This window comes from Callorhinus ursinus, unplaced genomic scaffold, assembly GCF_003265705.2.
Source record: "Callorhinus ursinus isolate GAN/ISIS: 27379988/994484 unplaced genomic scaffold, GSC_fseal_2.0 scaffold39, whole genome shotgun sequence".
Taxonomy (NCBI): Eukaryota; Metazoa; Chordata; class Mammalia; order Carnivora; family Otariidae; genus Callorhinus; species Callorhinus ursinus.
The window spans coordinates 6,789,117-6,814,411 of NW_027397101.1; the positions used below are offsets into that span (position 1 = coordinate 6,789,117).

The 25,295-nt window shown below is 39.2% G+C and overlaps 1 protein-coding gene across 14 annotated transcripts in view; it reads right to left on the reverse strand.

The window, feature by feature from the left end:
* Window positions 1-25,295, reverse strand: part of CDC14B (cell division cycle 14B) — a 110,486-nt gene that overhangs the window by 9,908 nt on the left and 75,283 nt on the right. For 3 of the 14 annotated variants that reach the window (XM_073880730.1, XM_073880732.1, XM_073880727.1), the window contains exons 6-13: window positions 23,603-23,669; window positions 21,007-21,069; window positions 18,141-18,228; window positions 17,604-17,858; window positions 13,239-13,377; window positions 12,913-13,072; window positions 12,126-12,223; window positions 2,491-2,607 (exon numbers count right to left, since the gene is read on the reverse strand). In XM_073880730.1, the coding sequence (XP_073736831.1) occupies window positions 2,491-2,607; window positions 12,126-12,223; window positions 12,913-13,072; window positions 13,239-13,377; window positions 17,604-17,858; window positions 18,141-18,228; window positions 21,007-21,069; window positions 23,603-23,669 (987 nt within the window). Of the gene's footprint in view, window positions 1-2,490; window positions 2,608-7,403; window positions 7,550-12,125; window positions 12,224-12,912; window positions 13,073-13,238; window positions 13,378-17,603; window positions 17,859-18,140; window positions 18,229-21,006; window positions 21,070-23,602; window positions 23,670-25,295 lie in introns of all 14 variants that reach the window. The other 11 variants (XM_025851642.2, XM_025851637.2, XM_073880728.1 and 8 more) reach the window with 6 other exon arrangements.

Sequence of the window (25,295 nt, forward strand, 5' to 3'; positions counted from 1 at the left end):
AATTCCCTCAGTACCCTCCAACCAAAAATGAATACTATTCAGTACGATAAAAGCTTCAGGCTACAGCTTGGCTACCTCAACTCCCCCTACTTCCTAGAAGCAGGAAATGGGACCTGTACCTAAGGGATTTGTCTTCGTTTCATGAGTGGTCGGTGGCTCACAGTTAAGGTGATGTGAACACAGGCCAAAGACCCGAAAGAGGCCAAGGAGACCCCGCGTGAAGGGAGGTGGGAAACACACTTGAAACCCAATTCTCTCTCACTGGTTTATTTCTTCGCCCTTCCCAATCTCTAAAAGTCCATTCTGAGAATTGAAAAGAAGCCTTTTGGTTTTTGGCACTATCCCAAATGCTTGGAAACTGCTTTGCACCATTTCAAAATTCAGTCAAGTGTATTCAGTCTGAACTCTACTTTCAACCCCTCAAAGCATCCGGTCCAGGGACCTCAGGCAGATGCTCACTGCAACCAGGAACCACCTCTGCTGAGAAGCACAAGTTTAGATCACTAGACAAGACCTAGATGGAAAAACTGCCGTGTGGCCATGCCCCTCAGAGGAACACGGTGTGACTGCGCACGCATGGTCCTGGCTCCTGGACTCTATTCCTCTGTAGCCTGAAGAGCACAATCCAGAAAAGCAGAAAGCAGAATTAAATGTGCAAGACACACTCAACTGTAATGGAAGCCTGAGTAATTACACCTAAAAAAAAATGTTCATTCAAGACATGTCTAACTACCCCCAACAGCAGGCTTTTTATTTGAACTTTTAATAGTTTAATTCACCTAAAAGTGTCAAAGTTAAAATGCTCCCATTTCCCCCTACTTACTGTAAAAAGCTGGAGAAAAAGAAAATGATAAAAAAGTAAAACTCCCTAACTGTCCTACCAACTAGAAGAACTGTTAATATTACGGCATATTTTTCGGTCACCTTATTTCCATACATGCAGAGAAATGTATGTATATATGAATATTTAAATATATGTATAATATACACAAACTTACATATATATATAGATGTATAAACACATAAATATATTTGTAGATGTATACATTTCTATAAAGTTTACTGTACATTTACAAAATTAGAGTAATACTTCATAATTTTCATGTGTAGCTCTTTTCACCTACTGCTTCATGAGCATTTATCCAGGCCATTCAGTTTTCTTTAAAAACATGACTCTTGATTCATCTGGCATAATTAACAATCTTTAGCCCATCTCCTCTTCCTCACGGTTATAAATACCATACTGGTATTAGTTATAATGTACCCAAATCTTTGACTTTTTGTCAGTATTTCTCTGATATTCTTCTCAAATGAAATTAGAGTAAAAAATTTATGAATTTTTGATACCTTTCTATGAAAACTTCAAAATCCCCAAAATTATGAGTTGGTGTCCTCAACTACTTGTACTAAGGCACTATCACATTCTTGTATAAGTAAACATATGTAGTGAAAATTATAATGGAAAAATCAGCAGAGGGGGAAACGGCAGAACCGAACAATTCCTTAAAAAAAACAACACACACACACACACACACACACACACACACACACACACACACACACAGCTCTCTGGTTTGTAGCAAGTCCCTCAGGACACAGGCTGCTGGGACCCGCCCTAGAGACCAACTCAGCTGTCCCATAGCCTCAAGGATATGAGGGCAGGAAGTTAAAAAGAAGCAAGGAAAACCGTGAAGGATGCTTTGAAGTCTGGTTCAGACTATCTTCAGGCCGCTGGTGGTCTATTGTAAGAGAGGCGCTGGGCCGTGGGCCCAGGACCGCACATGTTGTCGACACCAGGCAAAGATACAAAAACAAAAAGGTGCCCGCCTCCACTCCTGAGAGGACAGTAAGCAGGTTATCTGCTCTTCCCTCAAAAGGGGACTGCTTCTGGAATAGGTTAGAAATGAAATGTCTGCTTTCAGTTCATGATAAACATCCCAAACAGCAGTGAGTAATGGATTTGGTCATGGAACATGCGCATTTTCTTGTCATAGCCTGTAATAACGAAGGAAAGGAAGATGTTGGGCTCCGGGTGAAAGCATGAACCCTCAGGGTGTGCACTGTGGCCAAGAGCCCAGGCCCTAGGTAAACAAGGATTCCAAACTCACTGGAGTTCTCCTATCCCACCATCACACTTATTTGCAGCTAATCCTCCAACAATTATGCTGTATCTGACATACGGAAAAATTTCCTCCGAGTCCTGACAGAGAGCTTTGGAAATTTAAGAGCTTATAAGTACAACCCTCTCAATTTCCCCATATTCTGACCCCGAGACCACAGAACCACCTCTGAAAAACAAAATAAAACAAACCCTACATTAGCAATGGCCCAGATTTTCTTAGATGATGAACAAGTCAAACAGATTTGATTAACTTCCTATCACAGGGACTCTGCTTTCTCCTCTCGTCCTCTCTTCATTTCTATCTCCAGAAGATTAAACTGGAAAACCAATGCTTAGAACTTTTCAGAAGAGTAGGATTCTTTTCTCACCTTTTAAAACTGCTTTTTCTTGAAGCAGATCTGGTGGTTCTTTTAGTAATGCCTGCACTGCCAGAAATGTTAGGTTCAGATGTTTTACAGCTCTGAACACTGGACTGAAGAATTACTCTGAAAACAGTTGGAAAAAAATAAGATTATATTCACTGAAACAATTTTCAAATACTTGACGGAGGAAGTCATCATTGCACTTTAGTGCAAATTATTTTGCTGAGCATTGATAGGATTTTCCATAAACACATTTGCCAAAAAAATCTGAAACACATTTTCACATCGAAGTCTTTTTCATTTCCCCATGAAGTTATACAAAGATAACTGGAATATACTTTGCTTTTAGAAAACAAATGACCTGGCATTTTAAGCAATTCCCACACCAAAGAAATCAATCAGTAAAACAAATTGTGCCCCAAAGTAAAAGTAGATTCTCAGAATTCTAGTCATGAAAGCAAGAAATCATTTAAAAACCCCAAATTCTGAAGAATATGAATATAAAAATCTATAAAATAGTCGCTCTTCGGAGGTGAAAGTATGGACAAATAAACCCCAAATCAATACCAATTTTATATGACATTTCAAATTTTAAAAATATATTCAAGCAAAATTTGAATTTCGTCTGGGTTATAACTACTTACTTAATCACTAGGTACCATTAACATGGAAAGCAAAACTGTTTAAATTTTGTGAAACTTGATTTAAACTCTAAAATAATCTCAAGGAACTGATGCCTATGGGTGTAGGTTGCCCAGGAGGCAAATTCATGAGTCAGAAGAACACCCTCGGATAAAGCCCACATAAAGTACCTTGCTCAAAAGTAGAGGGTGTTTTGTAATTCCTCATTGAATGGTCATAGGGAAAACAGCAGAAAACATCAAAAGATTTTATGCGCAATTCTCTTCTTCAACAGATAATGACCAAAATGCTGAACTGCATACACACACATTTATATATACTCAACCTTTATTTATCTGTAAGAGAAAACACTGCCTTAAAAATAAGCTTCCTCCTCTCCTGTCCAAACAAAGGTAAGAGCCGGTAACAACTTAGGAGGACCCAGCTCATGAGAGTAAACAGAAACCGTTACAACTAACTTGGAGTCCTACTTCCTAAGCCCGAGTTACTGCCATGTTAATTAATGACCAAAGCCAGGGCCTTGAACTGTAAAGAAGATCAGTATATTCTTAGTATTACCCAAACCACAGTATATTCAGCATTTAGTAAAATGCTTAACTTCTCATCACTAAAAAAAGTAATGGGTAGCCATGTACCAGAGCTGAGGCTGGAGGCCCACGGTTTCCAAGCTGTTTGGGGGGGGGGTGCTGCCCTCTCAGCTGTTTTGCTTCATCCCCATGGTATTTCTCAAAGCCTATGAAACAGGCCTTAGGTCTCAGAAGGAAACTGATCCTGGGTAAATGAGCCAATGCTTGCCTCAGGATTTCTCACAAAGTTTTATCATTCTAACAACATAGAAAAGGTATATGCAGACAGGTGTTTGATCAAAGGCGGCAACCGACTGCCCTGGTATATGAATTCTACCTCTGAAAACAAGGATTTAAAAATCTTTCTGATCATATCAAATATCAAATGGGGGGGAGGGACAGGAGAATATTTAATGGTCTCTGTTAACAGGATTTGAATATAGAACTTTTCATAAAGAAAAACAAAACCACCACCAAACTTCACCGCTATTTCTGAAGCCCAGGCCCAGCGTGCGGTACTGCCACTGTGGTTCAGAAGCCTCACACCTGCTTTGCATCTGCTCCGCGAGGCTCCTGGGTTTTATCTCCATTAATCCAAAGAGAGAAAATGAGACTCCTGTTGGCTTTTTGGAAATACCACACCAACTTGTCAAATAATTTGAGGCCACTTACAGCCGAGAAAGTATAGACAATCACCACACTGTAAAATCATTAACATGAGAATAAAAGCAAGAGCCAATATATTACTTGGCTTTAGGAAACTTAAATCTTGGTTTCTTAAATTACTACTGAAATATTTACTATTTGAAAAATGAAATCGCTGCTAAATCAAATTTCAGGCTGACAGGAAACATCTTTTAAAAAGGATTTCTTTCTCTATAAAACTAATGTACATAATTTATGTGGATTTTTTGAAAATAAAAGCATGATAGAAATTTGGAATGCATTAATCACACCAGTAGAGATTAGGTCACTAGTTATTTGCATTAACAACAGAGCAGTTACTATATCTGTAGGTTATGCATCAATAAACTGGAAAAAGCCCCAGCAACTATACTTAAGATTATTACCTGTGATAAACTACCCACCACACCATACATAAGGTGGCATAAGCTGGCAAATTCGGTGACGCATTCACTCTGCCACAGGGTATGTGGGAGCCCACTACTTCTCACTTTGTGCAACCCAGGCCAATCGCATGGCTTTGCAGAGCAATATCCTACATACGTATTTTCTCCTTCCCGGTGCCCATAGGTAGGACCCTCAAAGGATAACTACAAGGATTATACCTGTTTACATCATTGCCACTGCTGAAGGCTTTTGTTTCTGTAAATTCCTTTCCATCTTTCCCTGGCAGAATCCGCAGTCCTACTTTTTAATGTCTTGCCCATACAACAGTTCACCTTCTTCTTTGCAGCCTCTTTTGAGACCCGGTATTCCCAGACTGAGACTTGCAACTTGACGCATCCAGCAAAGCAAGTAACTGACAAGCCAGCTCTCTTCCCTCTCAAACTACAAAATGCTTTGAACATAAATGTTCAATTCCAAGAAAAGAATCCATCAGTGCGGCTATGTACTATTTACACTTGGTTATCCACCGACACAAAACAAGCTTTCAAAGTGATGGGCCTAAGGCCCTACAACCTTCACACACAACTTTGCCAGAATCTGATGCAGCCATCTGAGGTGTGGGATAGTCTGATTTTCCAGGTGTGCCAGGTAACAACCTATCAGGCCACGTTACGTCATCACAATAGAGGCGTACACCAACCACAGTGCCCGTAAGTAGTCCTCTCAAAAGATAACTACAAGGATTATACCTGTTTACATCATTGTTACTGCTGAAGGCTTTTGTTTCTGTAAATCCCAAATTAATCAGGCAAGCTAAACTGAATACTCTGCTCTGGATCTACAAATGCAATGGCAAACATCAGTAGTAGCAATAAAAAAAGATTGTATCTTACATAGAATATTGAAAAGAAAGGTGTCTGATAGAAACCATTTTTAAACTTACCCTGGGCAAAGTAATACAACCACGAAGTGCCTAAGTAGTATTAGCAACGACTCCACCTGTTTAGAACTGCACCTACTCGAAATACCTTCGCCACTTAGAAGAGTTCGAGAATAAATCTATGCAATGCAATGCACGATGCTCTTTGAGTCAGAATATGCAGAAATCTAAGCTTACTAAGAGGAATAAAGGGAAAAAAACCAAAAAGATCATCTATATCAGAAATACTGCATATCTGTCTGTGCAATAATAAACTCATACTAATAAGATATTCAAGAAAATGTCATAATAGGAACATGTTAAGCAGCCTTTCCTTAACTTTGAAAAGAATGGTGTCTGCTGGATTTTTAAGTCTTTTCTAGCCATCTGAAGACACTCCATGAAGCCTCAAAGCATGGGAGTTGGTTGCAATGGAATTCCACTTTGGAGGAGATCCTTGAAGGAACTTTCATATTCCTTTACAATTCCCAAGTCCAAGTTGGAACAAGAAAATAAATTCTTGAAATATGAGCTAAGGGAAGAGTTTCAGAGGAAAAAGAATGCAGCCTAGACATAAGAGGGTAGCGGTGAACCACAGTCTCACAGGACACACCCTCCTCCTGTGCTCTCGGTGGCAACTGCACGGTGTTCCCCGGGGAAGCTTCCTGCCACATTCTACTGCAGAACAGAAGTCTGTTCACTGTTAAGGTATTCGTTTAAGGGTGAAAGATATCAAGAGAATACAAAATTCTGCTATATTCACCTAATAAGGGCGTTTTGATTACTTCTGGGAAAGGAAAGTAGGAGGAAGTAAGCACAGCGTCGGTCATGCAGAAACACGAGGCTGAACAAGGGACTCCTGTCTTCTCTGCTGTCCTATTTTCGTTTAACATCATTTTTGAAATCTGTACTAACTGTCCTCCCTACAGGGAAGGTTGTGAAATGAAGCCAAGGAGAAAATTCTGCTTACTCAAAACGGAAGACTTAGCAGGGAAGCAGCTGCGGCTAAGAGCGCTGTGTCCAACGGCAGAGTCGGAGGTGAAACACCATGCAACGCTCACTGGTTGCAAAAGCAAATCTCTACCAACAGCAGAAAAGCAGCGGGCAGATTCTTTTTTTTCTTTTTTTAAAAGATTTTATTTATTTATTTGTCAGAGAGAGAGAGAGTGACAGCACAAGCAGGGGGAGCGGCAGGCAGAGGGAGAAGCAGGCTCCCCACTGAGCAGAGAGCCAGATGCGGGGCTCAATCCCAGGACCCCAGGATCATGACCTGAGCTGAAGGCAGATGCTTAACCGACTGAGCCACCCAGGCGCCCCGGGCAAATTCTTTTTTGCTAGATTGAAAAGGATATGCTGAAGATATTTACTCTGGAAAATTAGAGGAAACTGACTGAAAGAAAACCACCCCAATTATCCCAAACTCACTATTTTTGATAGGGAAAAGAAACTATTTCAGTGACTTTATAAATTGCTATTTCAAAAAATGCATTAAGAGTAAGCACAACTTAAAAACAAAACTTGTTATTTTTAATATCCCTATAGGAAAGGATCAGGGAAGGCCTTCCACTGCCACCATCCCATTAATTGAGAAGTTTCAGAAAAAGAACCTTTGAAAAGAGGCAAACCAACAAAGCTAGGAGAGCTGACAGTGAGAAAAACATGCACCATGAGAAACACACTGTCCACCAGAGGTGACCACATAAATGGAAGGGGACACTTACACAGCAGCTATTGGTCAAAGGGTCCCGACGGCTACTGTGTTCTGAAACCATCCAGACAGAATAGCAGGATGGGAAGAATGTAGTCACAAACAATCCACCAGATGACAACACTACACAGTGCAGAGGTCAGCACCACTAGGGGACATCTGGAAAGGGGTGAAGGGAAAAGAGCAGATGTTCAAACTGGGAAGCCAAAATAAATAAAATAATAAATAAAGCCACATGTGAATTTTAGACACCCTGTGATAGATACAAAGGGGTGGGAAACAAGGATGGAGTTTTGCCATTTTATGTTGGGGAGAAAATGCTAACTTCAGTTTTAAATTGATTTGATATTTGGTAACAAAAGATTAGACCCAATCTCTAGCTGGATAACTGCCCCACGTTAACTTAATTATATGATACAGAAATCAGAGTTGTAGTTACAGGATTGAAATTCTTCAAAAAGCACAACATATGCACACACAGAAAACTAAACCAAACCAGAGGAAAAGGAGAGAAAACCAGCCAAACAACAAGAAACCCTGGACTGCATTAACAATGATTCACTGGAAGCACAATTATAAATGAACAGAGCATAGCAGAACTGATCTCATTTCAATGCAGTCCCACACTGGATCATCTAGGAGTTAAGGCAAACTGCATACTCGGAAAATAAGGACTAGAGAAGCACACCAAACCCTGGGCAACACAAAATGGGGAAAATTTCCCCTACATATCAACATTAGATAAATTTGCTCAGTTGTTTTCCTTATTCATTTTCCTCTTGTGGCCAAACTTGGCTTTCAGTTCAGTATTTCCTAATCCAGCAGTCTTGTTTTTGGCAGTGAAGAAGAAAATCTCAGTTTGAAGAGTGGTGACTCTGTCCAGATACTTCCAAATGGTCACTAGGACACATCTGTGACCAAACATAAAAGGCTCTATTGAGCATTTGCTTTGTACAAATACTGTGCTGATTGAGTCATAAATGACTGGTCTGGCTTACTATGTGATCTTTATCGGTGTCCTTGTCATCTTAATCACTGAACAGATACCCTATGGTATCTAGTGACAAGGGATTACACTAAGGATGGACCTGAAATCAAATTGAACCTCACCCTGCAAGTTACACCTGGCACCAGCTCATTTACTCGTTCTACAAGAACAAAAATCTACTAATATATGTTAAGATTACAGGGGCTTAGTATTTAGACAGAATAGAATAACTGGCCTAGAGGACTCTCTATCCACCCCCAAGTTTCATTTGCAGTTACTGATTTAACAGTGATCTTAAAGGCAGAATGATCTGAATATCCAAGTGTCTCCGTCACAGATTTTTCATTGTTCTTCTATGAAAGCTCATGGTTTAAGAATTATTTTCCAATAAGGAGAGCACACCCATCCATACTGTGCTGTTAAGGGAGACTTAAAGGAAATTAGGTTGATATTTTCACCTTATTCCCAGGTAGGGTACCCTTGACTCTTTATGCACCATTTCATTTAACCCTAACAAACGTAGCAGAAATGATCAGTATGCAGAAAGACAGGCAGCATGGATGAAGTTATAAAATCTACCAAATCTATTTTAGCACAATAATATACTTGCCATCATGTCCTGCAGATCACGTCAAGGTCACGGTGCTACATGATTTACTGTCTTTGTGGTAGTCAGGATCAGTCAGACTCCGAGAAAAGCACTACCTTACTGTATCTAACAACTTTAACTCTCCCCCAAATACTGTTTGTAAAATAGAAAACAATAACTGGAATGCTATTTTGAGTAGTATAAACTTGCTCTTAAGAATCACCAGTACTTATATATTTTTCACTAACTTTCCTTCTTGTAAGTATTTTCATTCGGCTAAGTACCAACAGTGAAGCAAAATAGGTTACCCACAGTGAAAGAGGGGTCAACAACAGGAGGTGGGGATTGAACTTAAATTTCTCAACCCAAGTTGCTACTGAAAACTCTCTCTCTCTTTTATTTCTAAAATAACACCACCACTTCGGAAGGAAAGGCAATCCCCAACTGACCTCTTCTTCTAGGGCCAGAAGAACTACACATAAGAGCAAAAGAGAGGATTCCAATAGCAAGGAGGGTCAGAAAAAGCAGAGGAAGGGATAAGTAAAATGTTGTAGAGGAGGAGGTAGGGAAATCTACCCAAAGTAATCTAAAATTCCCCAGGGTTTTTATACTTCAGAGCTTAAAAGGATTTTAGCATTTTGGTTTTTTTTTTAGGATTTTATTTATTTGACAGAGAGACACAGTGAGAGAGGGAACACAAGCAGGGGGAGTGGGAGAGGGAGAAGCAGGTTTCCCGCTGAGCAGGGAGCCCGATGTGGGGCTCAATCCCAGGACCCTGGGGGATCATGACCTGAGCCAAAGGCAGACGCTTAACAACTGAGCCACCCAGGTGCCCCTAGCATTTTGTTTTTTCCTTCAAAAGTGTGGCCAGAAGTTTAATTTTGTGTATGGGAGGGGGACAGCTTGGGAGCTATTCTACTGGTTTTAAGATTACAATTACAACTAAAGGGATCTTGAACTAGCGCTTTATTTTTTAACTTTGCTTTATTATTTTTTCTTAACTTTCACCATCTTCCTTGGTTGAGAACTTACGCCAAATGCTTCAGAGAAAAGGGCCGATGTCCTTCTGGGGGTAAGGTGGGGTGTAACTCCGTAACAAGTGATAGTGGAGGCTGGTCTCTCCTTCAGCCATCACTGACCACTCAGCTTTCACCCCGGGACACCTCACACACCAAGGTGAATGTGATCACATCTAGTGTCGCCTTCTGGTTTCCAACAATATTTAGAATTTTAGACTTCATTCATTGTTTTCTTTTACATTGCCACAAACCTATCAGCTATGAAAGAGACTTTTATCGTCTCATCTGTAGAAAAGGGCAGCAAGTGACATGAACTCTCTGGAACACAAATTCACAAGGTAGCAGACTCAGAGTTGCTGAAGGAAATTTTCTATAAGCCCTATTTAATAGGAAATTTGACTAAGCAGAATTCCCATCACAACTCCCAACTTGACTTTTCATCAGAAGTTTTTGAGAAATAAACTGATGCTGCAGATTCATAAAAACAAAACAAAAAACCTGGGCACGACTAAAAGCAACCCACAAATCAACCATTTCCTAGGGCTTGTGACTCAAAGCCCTGGACCAGCAGTGTATGCGATACCTGGCAGCTTGCAGTCAAAGACCACACTCCAGGCCCAAAACCATAATCTGCGTTCTGACAAGCTCCCAGGAGACTCAAATGCACGGTGGAGTCTGAGCACTGCTCTAGGGAAGTACCTACACCTATCATGCCTCCTCTGGCCTCAGAAGGATTATCTGGGGGACTATAATATTTCTAAATAAAAAGAACCAGGAAGGCCTCAGAGGAAGACTTATGAAATTAAAATCAAAATGGCATTTGGAGTTAAATAAAGGACATAAAATGCACCATTCTTAAAGCTTTCTCAGTTAAATGCTGCACCACCACCACCACACTGTCCAGAAGGCTTAGTGAATGCCTATCATCCATACTGACACTTCTCATTCACACGGCCCTTTATAACTTCATTCTTTTCCGTGGGTCTTTTAAGAACATTCCATGGCGGGGGCCCATGAAGACACATGCCTTCTGTGTAATTCTACTTTGGAACTTTAGATAACAAGGAGGTGCCAGTGAAGAACCACTGTTGATTAAAAAGAAGGCCTGTTCTTCTCTGTCATGAACATTGATGATGTCATTAGGTCCTTACCATATTACAGATGATTACTGAACAAAATGACATGACTCCATCACCAAAAAAAAAACACACCAAAAAACTGTAACTGGAGGGGCGCATGGGCGGCTCAGTCGGTTAAGTGTCTGATGCTTGATTTCAGCTCAGGTCATGATCTCAGGGCCATGAGACTGAGCCTTGTGCTGGGCTTCACGCTGGGCACGGAGCCTGCTTAAGATGCTCTCCCTCTCCACCCCCCCGCAAAAAAGAACATAATCAGAAATGTGGTACCCCACATTGAAAAGGAAGGTGACTACAAGGAAGGAATCCAACAGCATAAATGAAAGCATATACTAAAGAATATACTAGAAAAAAGTACAATGGCCAAGTCTTTAAATTCTACATATTTTTCTAACGATCCTAGATGTTCCAGGAGGGTGAATCCCAACTAGCACTTAAACAATCAAGTACAGGTGGGCATACACACACTAACTATAAAACTTCCTATTCCCATACTAAACCTCCTTCTGTAACTTGAAAGTAACTCAAACAAAAAATCAGTACAAAATTATTATTTAATCCAGTTCATTATTGCCCTAAGGACAGTAAGCCACAATGTCATCATTGATTAAATTCTACCATATCCAAACGAACTGTCTATAATATGGTAGTGAATTTAAGGAAATTCACAATTTCAGTAACAATGGACAAATGTGTTATTCTGTGGTTTACCTCTGCTGCCACTCTCCTGAGGATGTCACGTAGTGCTTGTCCATGAGAAAAAGCATTCCCAATACTGCTTTTCTATGTACACAGGCTGGTGAGGTTACAACAGAAGACGGAGATAAAGGACAGCCAAGAGCTTCCTGGGCAACACCCCTCGATTCTAAATAATGTAAATAACCATTGCGAAGTGGCATAATGGGCATGTGACCATGGAGAAAAACGTACAGGAAAAAATGCTCATGAAGGACCTCAAATATATATTAAATAACATCAACCGCACAAAGGAAATCAGACTCACGTGAGGGGAATAGCGTTTGTTTTTGACTGTCTTCTGCTTTTCAGGGCCCGCAGTCTATCTCCTTGTGTCACTCCATGGATTTCGTCATCATCACTGTACTGTGTAAGTAAAGAAACACTGAGCTAGTGACTTCAGTTGGACTTATTAAGGCAGTAAAGCATAGCAGCTACATTTATCCATATAGACACATACAAATAAACTGAACTCTAAAAAATTTTGCTGCTTTCAAAATAAAGCTACAGGTTGCATTTCAAGACAACCAAATGTTAACTTTACAGACACAGAACCCAACAGCACTCTTGTTATAAAACATACTGTGAGGAGGCATAATGGGTTTTCAATAATGAAAACATTCTTTTTAAAATTTCACAATCCACTTACCACCACTCACTATAGTACCACTACCCCCTAAACTCTTGATTCTTTAAAGTTTTCCATTTGAGAACAACTGGTTCCCTAAATCAACTGCTGCAAAATGGGAAGGTGGGGCAGCAGGGCCCACGGGGAAGCGTCACTAGGTCCATCTAAAGAGCTTACTTCACACACCTCTTTTTTCCAGTGCCTAGTGAGTAAACAAACAATTTTAGTTTTATGAACATATGACCTTATTTTAACTATTCTGAGTAAAAAGTTCCTAGAATGGGCTGTAAGTATAAAAAAAAAATGTGTGACAATAATCCCTCAAAATGTGCTTTATTATTTTTATCTACAATTTTCCCCATGCCCTATAAGGTCCTCAACAGCACTGAAAACAATAGCAACAGCGTGATGGGGATGGTTCGATTACCAGTTCGGGTTCTTGCTTGTCTTGGTTCTCGACCCCATTGATTGAAATGTCATCAACAGCCAAGAGGAGTTTTGAGACAGCTGCTCTGTGTTTTCCATTCTCCTGACCCCTTAACTTTTGACGAAAATAGTCACCGTCCAACCAGAGGCTTGCCTGTTTCCTAAAGCATTTAAATAACATCAAAATACAGCTTTTTTAGAAAGACACATGCAAACGACTCTCTCCTACAGACTATCTGTTGTTACTGGAGACTAAGAAAAATCCTACTTCCCATCATTTTCCAGACCCATGTGCTCCCTGAGGAATTACCAAAGTTCTCTACTTACATCACCAAAAATTGTTGCTGTGGTCCAATCACTGACCCAGGCCTGCAGATTCTGACCCAAGCAATGGTCTCAGCTGCTGTCATCCTGTAATGCTTCATGATGTAGCAAGCTATCAGAGTGCCTGTTCGTCCAAGGCCAGCTAGAGAAAGAAACAAACCAGAGGGACCTGGTCTCATGTACTCCAGAACTGTGTTGGGCAGGTACAATTTTTTAGAAGGCTTCCCATGATTCTGCTTCCCTCAACAGGGGTTCTCAAGTTTGGATGCACACGGTAATCTCCTGAAGAGTGTTAAAAAATACTGGGTCTCACCACCAGAATTCTGATTTAATTGGTATGTGATACAGCCTGGACATGGAGATTGCTAACATCCCCCAGATAGTAGTCAACAGTGAAAAATCACTTTTTCCAAGCAATGACTCTCAGTAAGTGCACTGTTTTCTACCCTGGGTTTTCCGTTAATGGTACCACCATCTTTCCAAACTCATGGGCTTCAACTTTTACATTTTTCCCCTCATCCAACAGTTTTTTCTACTCTACTTTTATTCCCATTTTCACATGGATTTCTTTTTTAATCTATTCCTGCTGTCCTTCTTTACTCTCATCTACACTATGCTCATTACCTCCTGTGATGGTTACTTTTGTATGTCAGCCTGGCAGGTGTATTTGGAAGAGACTGACATTTAGATCTGTGAATAAGCAGATTACCCTCCATAATGTGGGTGGGCCTCATCCAATCAGCTGATGGTCTGAAGAGAACAAAAAAACTGGCTTCCCCAAGCTAGAGAGAATTCTCCAACAGCCTGCTTTCAGATTTAAGCTGCACCATCGGCTCTCCTGGGTCTCTAGCCTGCCAACTCACATGATGGATTTTGTACTTGTCAGCCTCCATATTCACATGAGCCAGTTCTTTATAATACATCTCTTTATATCTACATCCCATTGGTTCTAATTTCTCTGGAAAACCCTGACTTAAGACAGACTTTGGTACTGTGAAATGGTGTGCTACTATAACATATATAAAAATGGGAAGGAGCTCTGGAGTTGGAACTGTAGAAGTCTGGAAGTTTTAAGGCACAATGTTAGAAAAAACTCAGATAGCCTTGAAGGGGCTGTTGGTAGGAATATGGGTGTTAATGGTGATTCTGATTTTGAGTCAGATGGGAATGAAGAACATGTTATTGGAAACCAGAAGAAAGGAAATCCTTGTTAGAAAATGGAAAAAAAAAAACCTGACTAAATTGTTTTAGTGCTTTATGGAAGGTAGAACTTGTGAGTTACAACCCTGGATATTTAGCAAAGGAGCTTTACAAGCAAAGTATTGAAGTACAGCCCGGTTTCTCCTTATGACAGTAAAACGTGAGAGAAGACAGATGAACTGAAGAAGGAATCGTTAAGCAAAACAGAAACTAAACATTTAGAAAATTCTAGGCCTATCCATATTGCAAACAGTGAGAAAGTGTGTTCTGGAAAGAACACCAAGAGTATGGTCAATGATCTACTCCATAAAGTGATTACCTATGGATCTAATCAGCCATCTCAGCAGAAGCCAAAAACAGTGTTGGGATTGATTATACCAAGCAGACACACTGCCAGTCTGAACTCATCACACAGGATGAAATAAAGGAAGGCTTTCAGGTTTCTGGGATTCTAATAGGACTAATAGAAATATCTCACTGGAAACATGCCTCATCCTTCAAGAAAAGGGAAGCATAACCCCAAGGGACCAACAAGGCTGACACTGCCACCATAAGCCCGGGGACAAGGCTGTCTAGTCCTAGGTTTCAAACGGTAGGGCCAGCTCTGTGGTCAGTGGGCCAGGCTGTTCCTGCCCACAACCTCAGGGGCATGGCTGCTAGCCGTGTGAGCCTGCGTAACAGGGAATGAACCAGATCATCAATTCTGAGCCTTAAGATCTATTAGCATTTGCCTTGCCAGGTTTTGGAGTTGCTTGGGACCGGTCAGACCTTTCTTCTTCCTGATTTCTCTCATTTGGAATCGGAACGCCTACTCTATGGGTGTCCCACTATTGTATTTTAGACGCGCTTAACTTGTCAGGTTCCACAGTTCACAGCTGGGGAAGAATTCTGTCTCAGGATGAATTGTACCTGGAGTGTTATCCATTATCTGACTTAGAGGATATTTAGATGAGACTTTGGACCTGGAACTGATTTTGGAATGGATTGTCTTTGGAGGCTGTTGGGATGGGCTGTCATATGAAGACAGGAAATATTGGGCAACCAGAGAACACAATGTTATGGACTGAACTGTGTCCCCTGCTCCCTGCCTCTCCAAAAATCCACGTTAAAGTCATAACTCCCAATGTGACCATCTCTGGGAAAAAGGCCTTATGGAAGTAATTAAGGTTAAATAAGGTCACGTGGGGAAAGCCCCAAATCCAATAGGACTGGTGTCCTTAGCAGAAGAGGAAGGGACATCAGGAGTTGAGTGTATACAGAGGACAAAAAGAAGGCAGCTGCCCACAAGCCAGGAAGACGCCTCACCAGAAATCAGCCTTACCGGAGTCCTGACCTTAGATTTCTAGCCTCCGAAACTGTGAAACAGTAATTTTTGTTTAAGCCACACAGTCTGTCGTACTCTCCTGTGGTCCCCCAAGCAAATTAATACACTCCCTAAAATCCAAGCTTTACACGGCCATCAGTTTTCTTCCAAAACAAAGATCCAGTCATATCAAATCCTCTTCAGGTTTTTAACTGGCCACCAGTCAACCTCAGGGTTTCTCAACCTCAGCACTGTTGACATTTGGGGCCGGTGTGAGTGCTGTCCTGTGCACTGTGGGCTATTTATTTAAGAGCATCACTGGTCTCTTCCCACCAGAGACCAGTAGCATCCTCCCACCAATTTGTGAAAACAAAAAAAAAAATGTCTTCAGACTTTGCCAAATGTCTGCTGCGGGGCGCAGAACCACCCTGAATGAGGGTGAGAATAACCTCAACTGCTTATTATAATTTAAAAAATTATAACCAGTGTTGGATTTATTTATTTTTTTAAATTGTGGTAAAATATACATGACATAAAGTTTACCATTTTTGTTCATGCATCATTTTTGTGGTTTTATTTCTATGTTTCCTTTTAGCTCACTGTGCATTTTTAAATCAGCTGTTTCAAATTCTTTGCCCAGTAATTAAAAAATCTAGGTTTCTTTACGGTCGGAGTCTGGAGATCATTTTAACCATTTTAAGGGTACATTTCAGTGGCATTAACCAACTCATTGTTGTGTAGCAATTACCACCATGGCCTCTGTGTACTCAAGACAAATGTGTATTCTCTTGTTGGGGGGCAGTGTTCTGAGTATGTCTGTTATTTCTAGTTGGTTTATTGTGTTGTTCAAATCCTCTATTTCCTATTTCCTTACTGATCCTCTATCTGGTTGCTTTTTTCCATTATTAAATGTGGGAGAAGTTAAGTAAACCCTAGTACATCATACAATTACTATTACACAATCATTCATTCAATAAATACTTATTAAGTGCCAAAGCACTGCTTTAGCTGCTGAAAACAAAGCAACTTGTTAGAATATAAGCTCCACAAAGATAAGCTCTCAGAGTCTGCTCTAGATATATTCTAGAACATATCAAACAAAAGGCCCTGAATAGGTATTTGAGGAATAAATGAATGCATATCTTTTTTTCTTTAAGATTTTATTCACTTATCTTAGAGAGGGAGAGAGAGAAAGAGAAAGCACACATGTGAGAAAGCAGGGGGAGAGGGAGAGGGAGAGAATCTCAAGCAGACTCCCTGCCAAGTACGAGCCTGACATGGGACTCGATCTCACGACCCTGAGATCATAACCTGAGCCGAAACCAAAAGTTGGACGCTTAACCGACTGAGCCACCCTGGCACCCCTAAATGAATGCATTTCAGTGAGATTAAGGTTTTGTAGGGTTACCAATGAATATAATTTAGATTATATGAAATTAGGGTTTTAAAAGCATTCTATATATGCAGAATGCATATATGCATATACTTTTTAATGTCAATCATACCTCAATAAAGTGATTTTAAGAAAAAAGCAACTTACAAAAAACAAGAAAGGCAACTTCACGTGTCCTGGCATAGAATCTAAATGGGCATGGTGTGTTTCTAAATATACATACATGCATGTCCACCATTCTTTTTTTTTTTTTTTAAAGATTTATTTTTTTGAGAGAGTGAGAATGAGAGAGAGAGTACACAAGAGCGGGGAGGGTTAGAGGGAGAAGCAGGCCCCTCGCCAAGCAGGGAGCCTGATGTGGGACTCGATCCCAGGACTCCAGGATCATGACCTGAGCCGAAGGCAGTTGCTTAACCAACTGAGCCACCCAGGTGCCCTGTCCACCATTCTTTAACCAGCCCTGGAAACATACCTTTACAATGTACTGCAATGGCACCCTCCGCATTTTCACAAATATCCAGAAATTCTTTGACGATGGCATCAGTAGGGGTGCTGCCATCCGCAAAGAAAAGATCGTAGTGATCGAAACCAGCATTCGTAAAGCGTTTGGCATCATACATCCTTTTATTCAGACGAATAACGGTAGTAACGTTGTGATTCTTAAAATATGGAATATAAGCCTCAGGAGAATGCTGGTGGTAACCTACATAGAGAAATTCACCAGATGCTGTCAAATGCAGAAAAGAAAAACAATGGATAACAATTTTACCTGTGAATGGGTGGAAAGAGTATCTGGACTAGGATTGAACACCAATTTGATTATAACCGGAAAAGCACTAATTTAAGAAGTTAAAAGCCAGGCAGAATGATGTACTAAAATGACCAAGTATATTTAAATAATTAAGACAGACAAGTGTGGTTTAACTCTTTGGCCTCTTTCAAAGGAAAAATACAGGATGGATATTTCTTTTAATAACAAAACTGTAGTAGGTTCCCTATTTTCACATACCACTTTCAAGTCTGGTTCTTGAATGAGGTCCACAGAAGGCAATAAATCGGTCTGGTATTATCCAATTTAAATCTCCATTTTCTGCTTTCTGCAAAGGGAAGATCAGTACAATTCATGTTTAGACTTCATGTCCTGTCCACATCCCTTCTCAATACTGAGTGTCTGAAGGACTTCAAATACATTCTCTTTAGCACAAGAACTGTTTATAAATGACCAGGAGACAGGAAACTAAAATTTAGCCTCCTATTAATATTCCCAGGGAAGAGTTAGTTAACTTCTCCTGGTCCTAATCACTGTTCTTAGAACAGTATTTCTTTTCTAGGGTGGTCAACCTTTGGAAAATAGAGCTGACTGCTGCTACCTAAAATATACCTAAGTATTTTGGTTATTTTATCCATGTAAATTCTCATATGGTTGCTGCTACTTAGTAAGAAAGCAAAGTTTTTTTTACTATGAGGGAATCCAGAAACTTCCCTGTTTTCCCGAAGGACTAACTGGCTTCCAATATGAGCAATCTTGACTCCTTCAACAAAGGGAAAAAAACAAAATTCTTGATTTCTCCATATTTACACCTTACTTCTAGAGAGACACACTTCCATCATTTTGTTAGCTATTTAGTAAGAGGGTCAATGAGAATCTGCACCAGGAAATTTGAAATTACAAGTACAGTAAGATCACAGTAAGATCAAAGTAAGATCACAGATCTCTAGGAAAAAACATGAATATAGATTGAAATTTAAAACACTTTACTTCCTGTTAAGTCCTTTCAACTAAGTTACCATAACAATTATTGTAAGATAAATATAGCTAAACTTTAACAATAAAAATGGATACACAAAGACTTAAGCAGGGAGTAGAAGACACCTGATAGTGGAGAAGGAGAGAACTAGCAATAAAAACACGATCAGTTAGCTTTGCAATTGGGGTATTCATAACATAGGTGCACCCAAGAACAAGGAGGAAATAAACCAGGAGTTGCCTGAATATCTGCCGGCCAGTCAGGAAATCCAAATCCAATTTACTTGACTTAATTATCACTGAAGGGAAATTAATGAGCCCATGTTCCATACTAAAAGGCCTAAACAGGAATGAGAACGTGCCCAGATATTCCAATTTTGAAATGAAACCAGAAATCTGGAGTTTTTAATGAGAATCCTGTGATTAGATTTCACTGAATCGCAGACATCACATTTTGTAAGATGGATCCTGAATTCAGAGAAGTTAAAATGGGAAAAAATGGGCATCATGGAATCAATGAAAGACACTAATCCAAAATTTTTAAATACAGACCCATGGTCTGTAGCTACCTAAACAGTTTCTTGTGTCTCAGTGCAGTTTCACTTAAAGTGAACAGCTTTTGTGGGCAACCCGGCTACTCTCCGCAACATTGCAATTTCTGCATTGAGAGGGAAACTAATTAGCACCTATATTACTCCTTAGTAACATATAAAGATATCACTCTGCTTCACTGAAGGACACCACCTGGCATTCTTACTAGTTTTAGTTGACTAAAAAGAGAAAGTATATTTTATTTTAAATTTAGTTTAATTTTATGAGGACAAGCACAAAAATAATGGTATTAAGTTATATTTACTAGTTTAAGATGCAAATTAAATATATATTGTACTTCAGAAACATACTATTACAGAGACGAAACAGTGGGCCAAATGAATCAATCTTGAGCTATGCTTTAGATCTTTGCACGTCACAGTAGTGACTAATCGTAACTACTAAAACAGTTTTACCTAACAGTTTAAAATAATAGTTACTCTAGCAATCGATTGTGAAAGGACAGTTATCCAAGGATTCCAGATACTGCTGCATGAGGTGCTGTCTGTGGAATCCCTCCATTATGAGTGAGAACGTCTGCTCAAGATAACCAGAGTAGGATAAAAAGCCAAGATTCCACAAGTATTCTTGGGGAAGAGACTGTTAGCATAGCATCTTACTACTTAAAGGGTAGAATGGTAGAACCAAATTACTTATTCTTTAAAAAACAAATACACAACATTCGAAAACATAGAGGACATCTATTGCTTTGCCTTCCTGGACTTTCTTCTCTCTTTCCTTGTCTGTGTGGCTTGATAAGGCTGATCCCAGCACTCCACTCCGACTACGGAGATGGCCCACCCACAAACCACCCTCATCAGAACCACAGTCTGGTTTAGGGCGGACACATCTAAGGCAGGCCAATGAGGAACCTTTGGGTCTTTTGAGTTTGCCGAGCGAATAAATCAAAGCTGCTGGCTGCCATCTCTATCACTACTGGGGAGCTTAAGCCCAATTTCTGGTAAGTACTGGAGTATATTAATCTGGTCATGCATGAAGTTACACCTGCTCCTGGACTTTTTATTTATGTAAGTCAATAAATTTTTTTATTTAAGCCATTTCTATTTACTTTCTGAAACTTGCAACCAATAGTGTCTTGACTGCATACAAACAAAAGGTTATGATAAAAACATATTTTCCAGAGGTAATTAGATGTATAATGACTATTTATTCATCTCATCAGATCCTATGCTAAGGGTTTCATGATTTCCTCATTTACTCACTATATGAAAATCATCAATACTAAAAAATATTAATACTAAATATCAACTTAGTATTGATATTAAAATATCAATACTAAAAAAAAAAGAAAAATGCCCATAAGCACATTCATGCATTCTGAGAAGATGCATCAAATGCAGAAATCACCACTAAGAACTGGAACTGCAGAACTGGGGGTAAGAGGATAAAGACTTGATTTTTTTTTTTTTTCACTCTATACACATCTAAATTGTTCACTTCTTTAAAAAACAAGAATATTATCTCTGTAAGTAAAACATGAATAAAGGAGTTAAAAGTGATATCCTTGAAAACTTACTTCATAGTGTTCATATTCATCAAGGTTAAATGAGTTGAAATTAAGGAAGTCATACTGCATTGCCTAAAATCCAAAGGAAAGCTTTTAAGAATAAAGATGTAAATAAGAAAACAATTTCCAATCCAATTTCCTAACTAAAAACTTCAGGAGGTACCCCAAAAGAACATTATTATATTTAGATTTTGTTCCACTGACTCGTTTTCAAAGAAGGTGGACTATGTGTTTTAAATGTTTCCATTATCTGGAAAATTAGTTATAACAATATTTATTTTAATGAGATTTGATTTTTTTAACTTTCCTTCATCAGTCATCCTATCCATGCAGAGCTAAATAACCGAGTTTTCAAAGTAATCCTACTAAACTTAGTAGATGAACACCACTCAGCCTTCAAACATAATGCCCAAGCAATGATCCCTAAATAAATTTAAAAAAAGAAGAAACTATAGGTTAGCTTATCTTAAGCAAATCCCACCACTTGGTAAATATTTTCACTTTCAAATTCTTTTGAATTTGAATTAAAATATTAAATGTTCCTGATACTACAAAATTCAAAATTTTGAGAAAATTCTTCTTTCAATAAAAAGAAAAACCATAAGATTTCTGTTCTGTGGCCTCACTCTGAGTTGCAGTGGACAGATCATGCTAAGCAAAATAAGCAGAGTATCTAGTTTCTGAGACAAAGATGAGTTGGTGGCCCCGAGAAGCGCTGTCCCTGCTCAATGATCCTCGAGCCAAGCAGTATGTAAGCAAGAATTTTTTTTTAATTGAAGTACAGTTGACATACAATGTTTTATTAGTTTCAGATGTCCAACATAATGATTTGACAATTCTATACATTACTCAGTGCTCACCACAATAAATGTAGTCACCATCAGTCACCATACATTATTATATACTACTACTGACTACATTCTCTATGCTGTACTTTCCATCTCTGTGCATAAGCAAGAATTCTTGATCAGCAAGGTGTTTTTGGTTCATAAGGGGTGACTCTGTAAACTCAGCTTTCAAAATTTAACCTACTGAAATACGAATGAAAAATAAGGCTACAATACCAAACAAAAAGCCCCCATTTTAAAAAATATAGCTATTTAAATTCTAATTCCAAGACCATGATGAATTATATTTCTTTGAATTCAAAATACTCAATATATGTCATTCCATTTGAAATAGAGATGTTCCTAACAGAATGATACAGTAAAATGTGGTTTATAGGCAATTTCTATTCATCAGGAGAGCCTATTAGAAGCCTCATTAAAATTAAGTCACAATTATATTTATAAATGTGTTATATATGTAGTAATATTCCAAATCAGCTACCAACAAAAAAATGTTTAAACTGAAAATCAGAAGCTGCTGAATAAAATTAAATATAGAGTGAGAAAAGCAATCTTGGTCTATAGTTCCTGCTAATCTAATTAGACTTTGGATGCAATATCTGATAAAAAAAAACTAAACTGAGAAATAACAATGGAAACCTCTATAGAATGTTATAGTTGACCATTTCTAAGGCTCTCTAAGTTTTTCACCTCTCCTTTTAAAGGACAGAAGCGAGGCCTAGGATCAGGACAAGCATGCATGCCTACATTAACAGTTCCTAGGGGCCCATCTGGCAGGAACTGTAACTGCAGTTGGAAGAGGTTCGTTTACAGTTGCTCTCCCTCCATCTCTTGAGCACTTCCTCTGCACATTACCTGCCTAACCTGAGGCCTGATGGAGCTACCTCAAAGCCGATGGCAACAAACCTGACCAGCTCCATCAGTCACTGGACTCAAACACCAAAGAACATTAAGTTATACAAGAAAGTAAACCCAGGTTCCTTTTGCCTCTGAAAATACAAGTCACATAAAACTTGAGACGTTGTTGAAGGCCTATTTGATCCATGGGCAACTGATTTGCAATTCTTGTTTCTTGTGCTGCCCTGACATTCAAGACACATACATGAGGGAGTGAGTGTTATAACCAGAGTCTGCTGCGTCACAGAACTCCAGGGGACCGTGACATGAAAGGTGTCCCTAGGAGTCAAAGACAGCAGGCAGCCCTGGTTATAAAACACAGGAGTTATTTTTAAATAGCCTTGACAAAGCAGCGGTGCCCTACTTAGTCTTATATGAAACCTAGTAACAAACTAATGGGCTATACAAATTCTTCTGTTGAACTAAAAATTGAATGCTTGAAGATACAAAAACGAAGTGTTTGTATCAGTTACTGTGTTCTAGAAATGTCCGTTGTAATTAGGATTGGTGGATATTGACTGGACACAAAAAATACACAAATCAAAGAGAACTTGCAAACCAGTAAATCTATTTACTTTTTCTTTGAAATCACAACACACTCAAAGCAAGTCTGGATTTAGCACCTAATTATTAACTATCTCTTACTGTCCTCTGTTGTTCAAGCAGCTTTTCTCCCAACTCATTCAGAGAAACACTCAGATTCAGAAAAACTTTTCTGGTTTGGCGTCATTTTAACATTAGTGGGGAAATGGGGTATCACTGACATCATACACATCTTGGAAGATCTTTGTGGAAGGCCTAGACTTCCTGGAACTGTAGTTTTCCAACTCAACACTGGGCACATCCTACGAATCACTTACCTTCTTTACTGCATGAAAACAGTCGAGAAGCGTAATGTAGAAATTGCAACTTCCATAGGCAGCATCTCTGAAATCCCAAAAGTATTGAAATACATAGCTCAGTTAATTTAATTTTCTGTAGTATACTTGCCTCAAGACAGAGCTGACTAGAATTTAAAATCAAACCACAAAATCAGGACCAGGCTCAAAAAAAAAAAAAAAAAAAATCTCGCCTTTTTGTTTTTAAGTCAAAGATAGGTCACTGTTATAAATTTCACTGCAGTTTCTACCTATTCCAGCAGATACTGTTTTATATATGTAGATCAATAATGAGCACTTTCTAAATTTCAAATGATCTCCCAAGATCATTTCTGGCCTTGATGGCTAGGCTTCAAAAGTTTCTTCTTGAATTCTAATCAGTAAAATGTTCCCCTCCCGACAAAAGGGCAAGGCATTGCGTTTTTTCTTCAAACTGGAAAATACCATATTAAACTGTTACCAGCAAAGACTTCTTTTTGATTCTGTATTTACATATATATGCATACAAGTGTAAGTATGTGTTGTAGGTATATGTCCATCCATGTAGGAAGAAAATATTGGGAAATCAAGGTAATATGTAATACTAGATGCAAGTTAAAAAAGTCTGCTCTTCTCATTATGTTTTCACAATCTTTAACGAGTTAACTGAGTAACTTCTTTCTTATTCTTAGAAGAGTAGGGTACCAAGAAAACCACAGGAACTAATGGGTCAACCACCTTTAGTACTCCTGGGCAGTTTAAATTAGTTTACAGACAACTCCGCGCAATACCGCATCAACGGCTATCAGTCATCTTACCACAAATCTCTTAATGTCAGTTAAGATTTTGTCCAGAAAAATAAAGCAATCCTCCACTCCCACCTTCTCTCCTTTCCAGCTAACCTGAGCCATTACAAAGTGAAAATGTTTGGAATTAGGCAAGATAAAAATTAATTTAATTGTGATCATTCTAGAAATGCCAAACAACTGTGACTCTCTGAATGGTCCTTATTTGGTCCCTTGGTGGAACCAGGCTGCTACCGAAGCCGCCATCATTAATTGCCTGCCTTGGTTGGATTTTCCCATTGCAATATTATTTACCTGTAAAATTAAACAGCACATTTTTTTTTTTAAGATTTTATTTATTTGACAGAGAGAGAGACAGCGAGAGAGGGAACACAAGCTGGGGGAGTGGGAGAGGGAGAAGCAGGCTTCCCATGGAGCAGGGAGCCTGATGTGGGGCTCGATCCCAGGACCCTGGGATCATGACCTGAGCCAAAGGCAGATGCTTAACGACTGAGCCACCCAGGTGCCCCTAAACAGCACATTTTAAAATTTCAACTTACACAAACCTTTAGAATACACACTTTTATAGCAACATGAACAAGAAGGAAAAGGACATCCTTTCTACTTAAAATAGTTTTAGACATTACTGTCTGAATTGGTTAGAATTACTGAGGTAAATTATATGTTAGCCTCATAGGACTGCACACAAAGTCTTAAAACACACCATTTTTTCCTATAAGATTCTGAATTTAAAAAGCCACTCTCTTCTAAAAGCTAGAAAAGCTCTCTATGCAGCTTAAAAAATGATTTTACCCATAGTTTATTGGCAATATTCAGAAATGAGAAAAACAAAATGACCAATAGTTCCCAGTGTGGTCCCTGGTCAAGCAGCATAGGCATCACCCGATCTT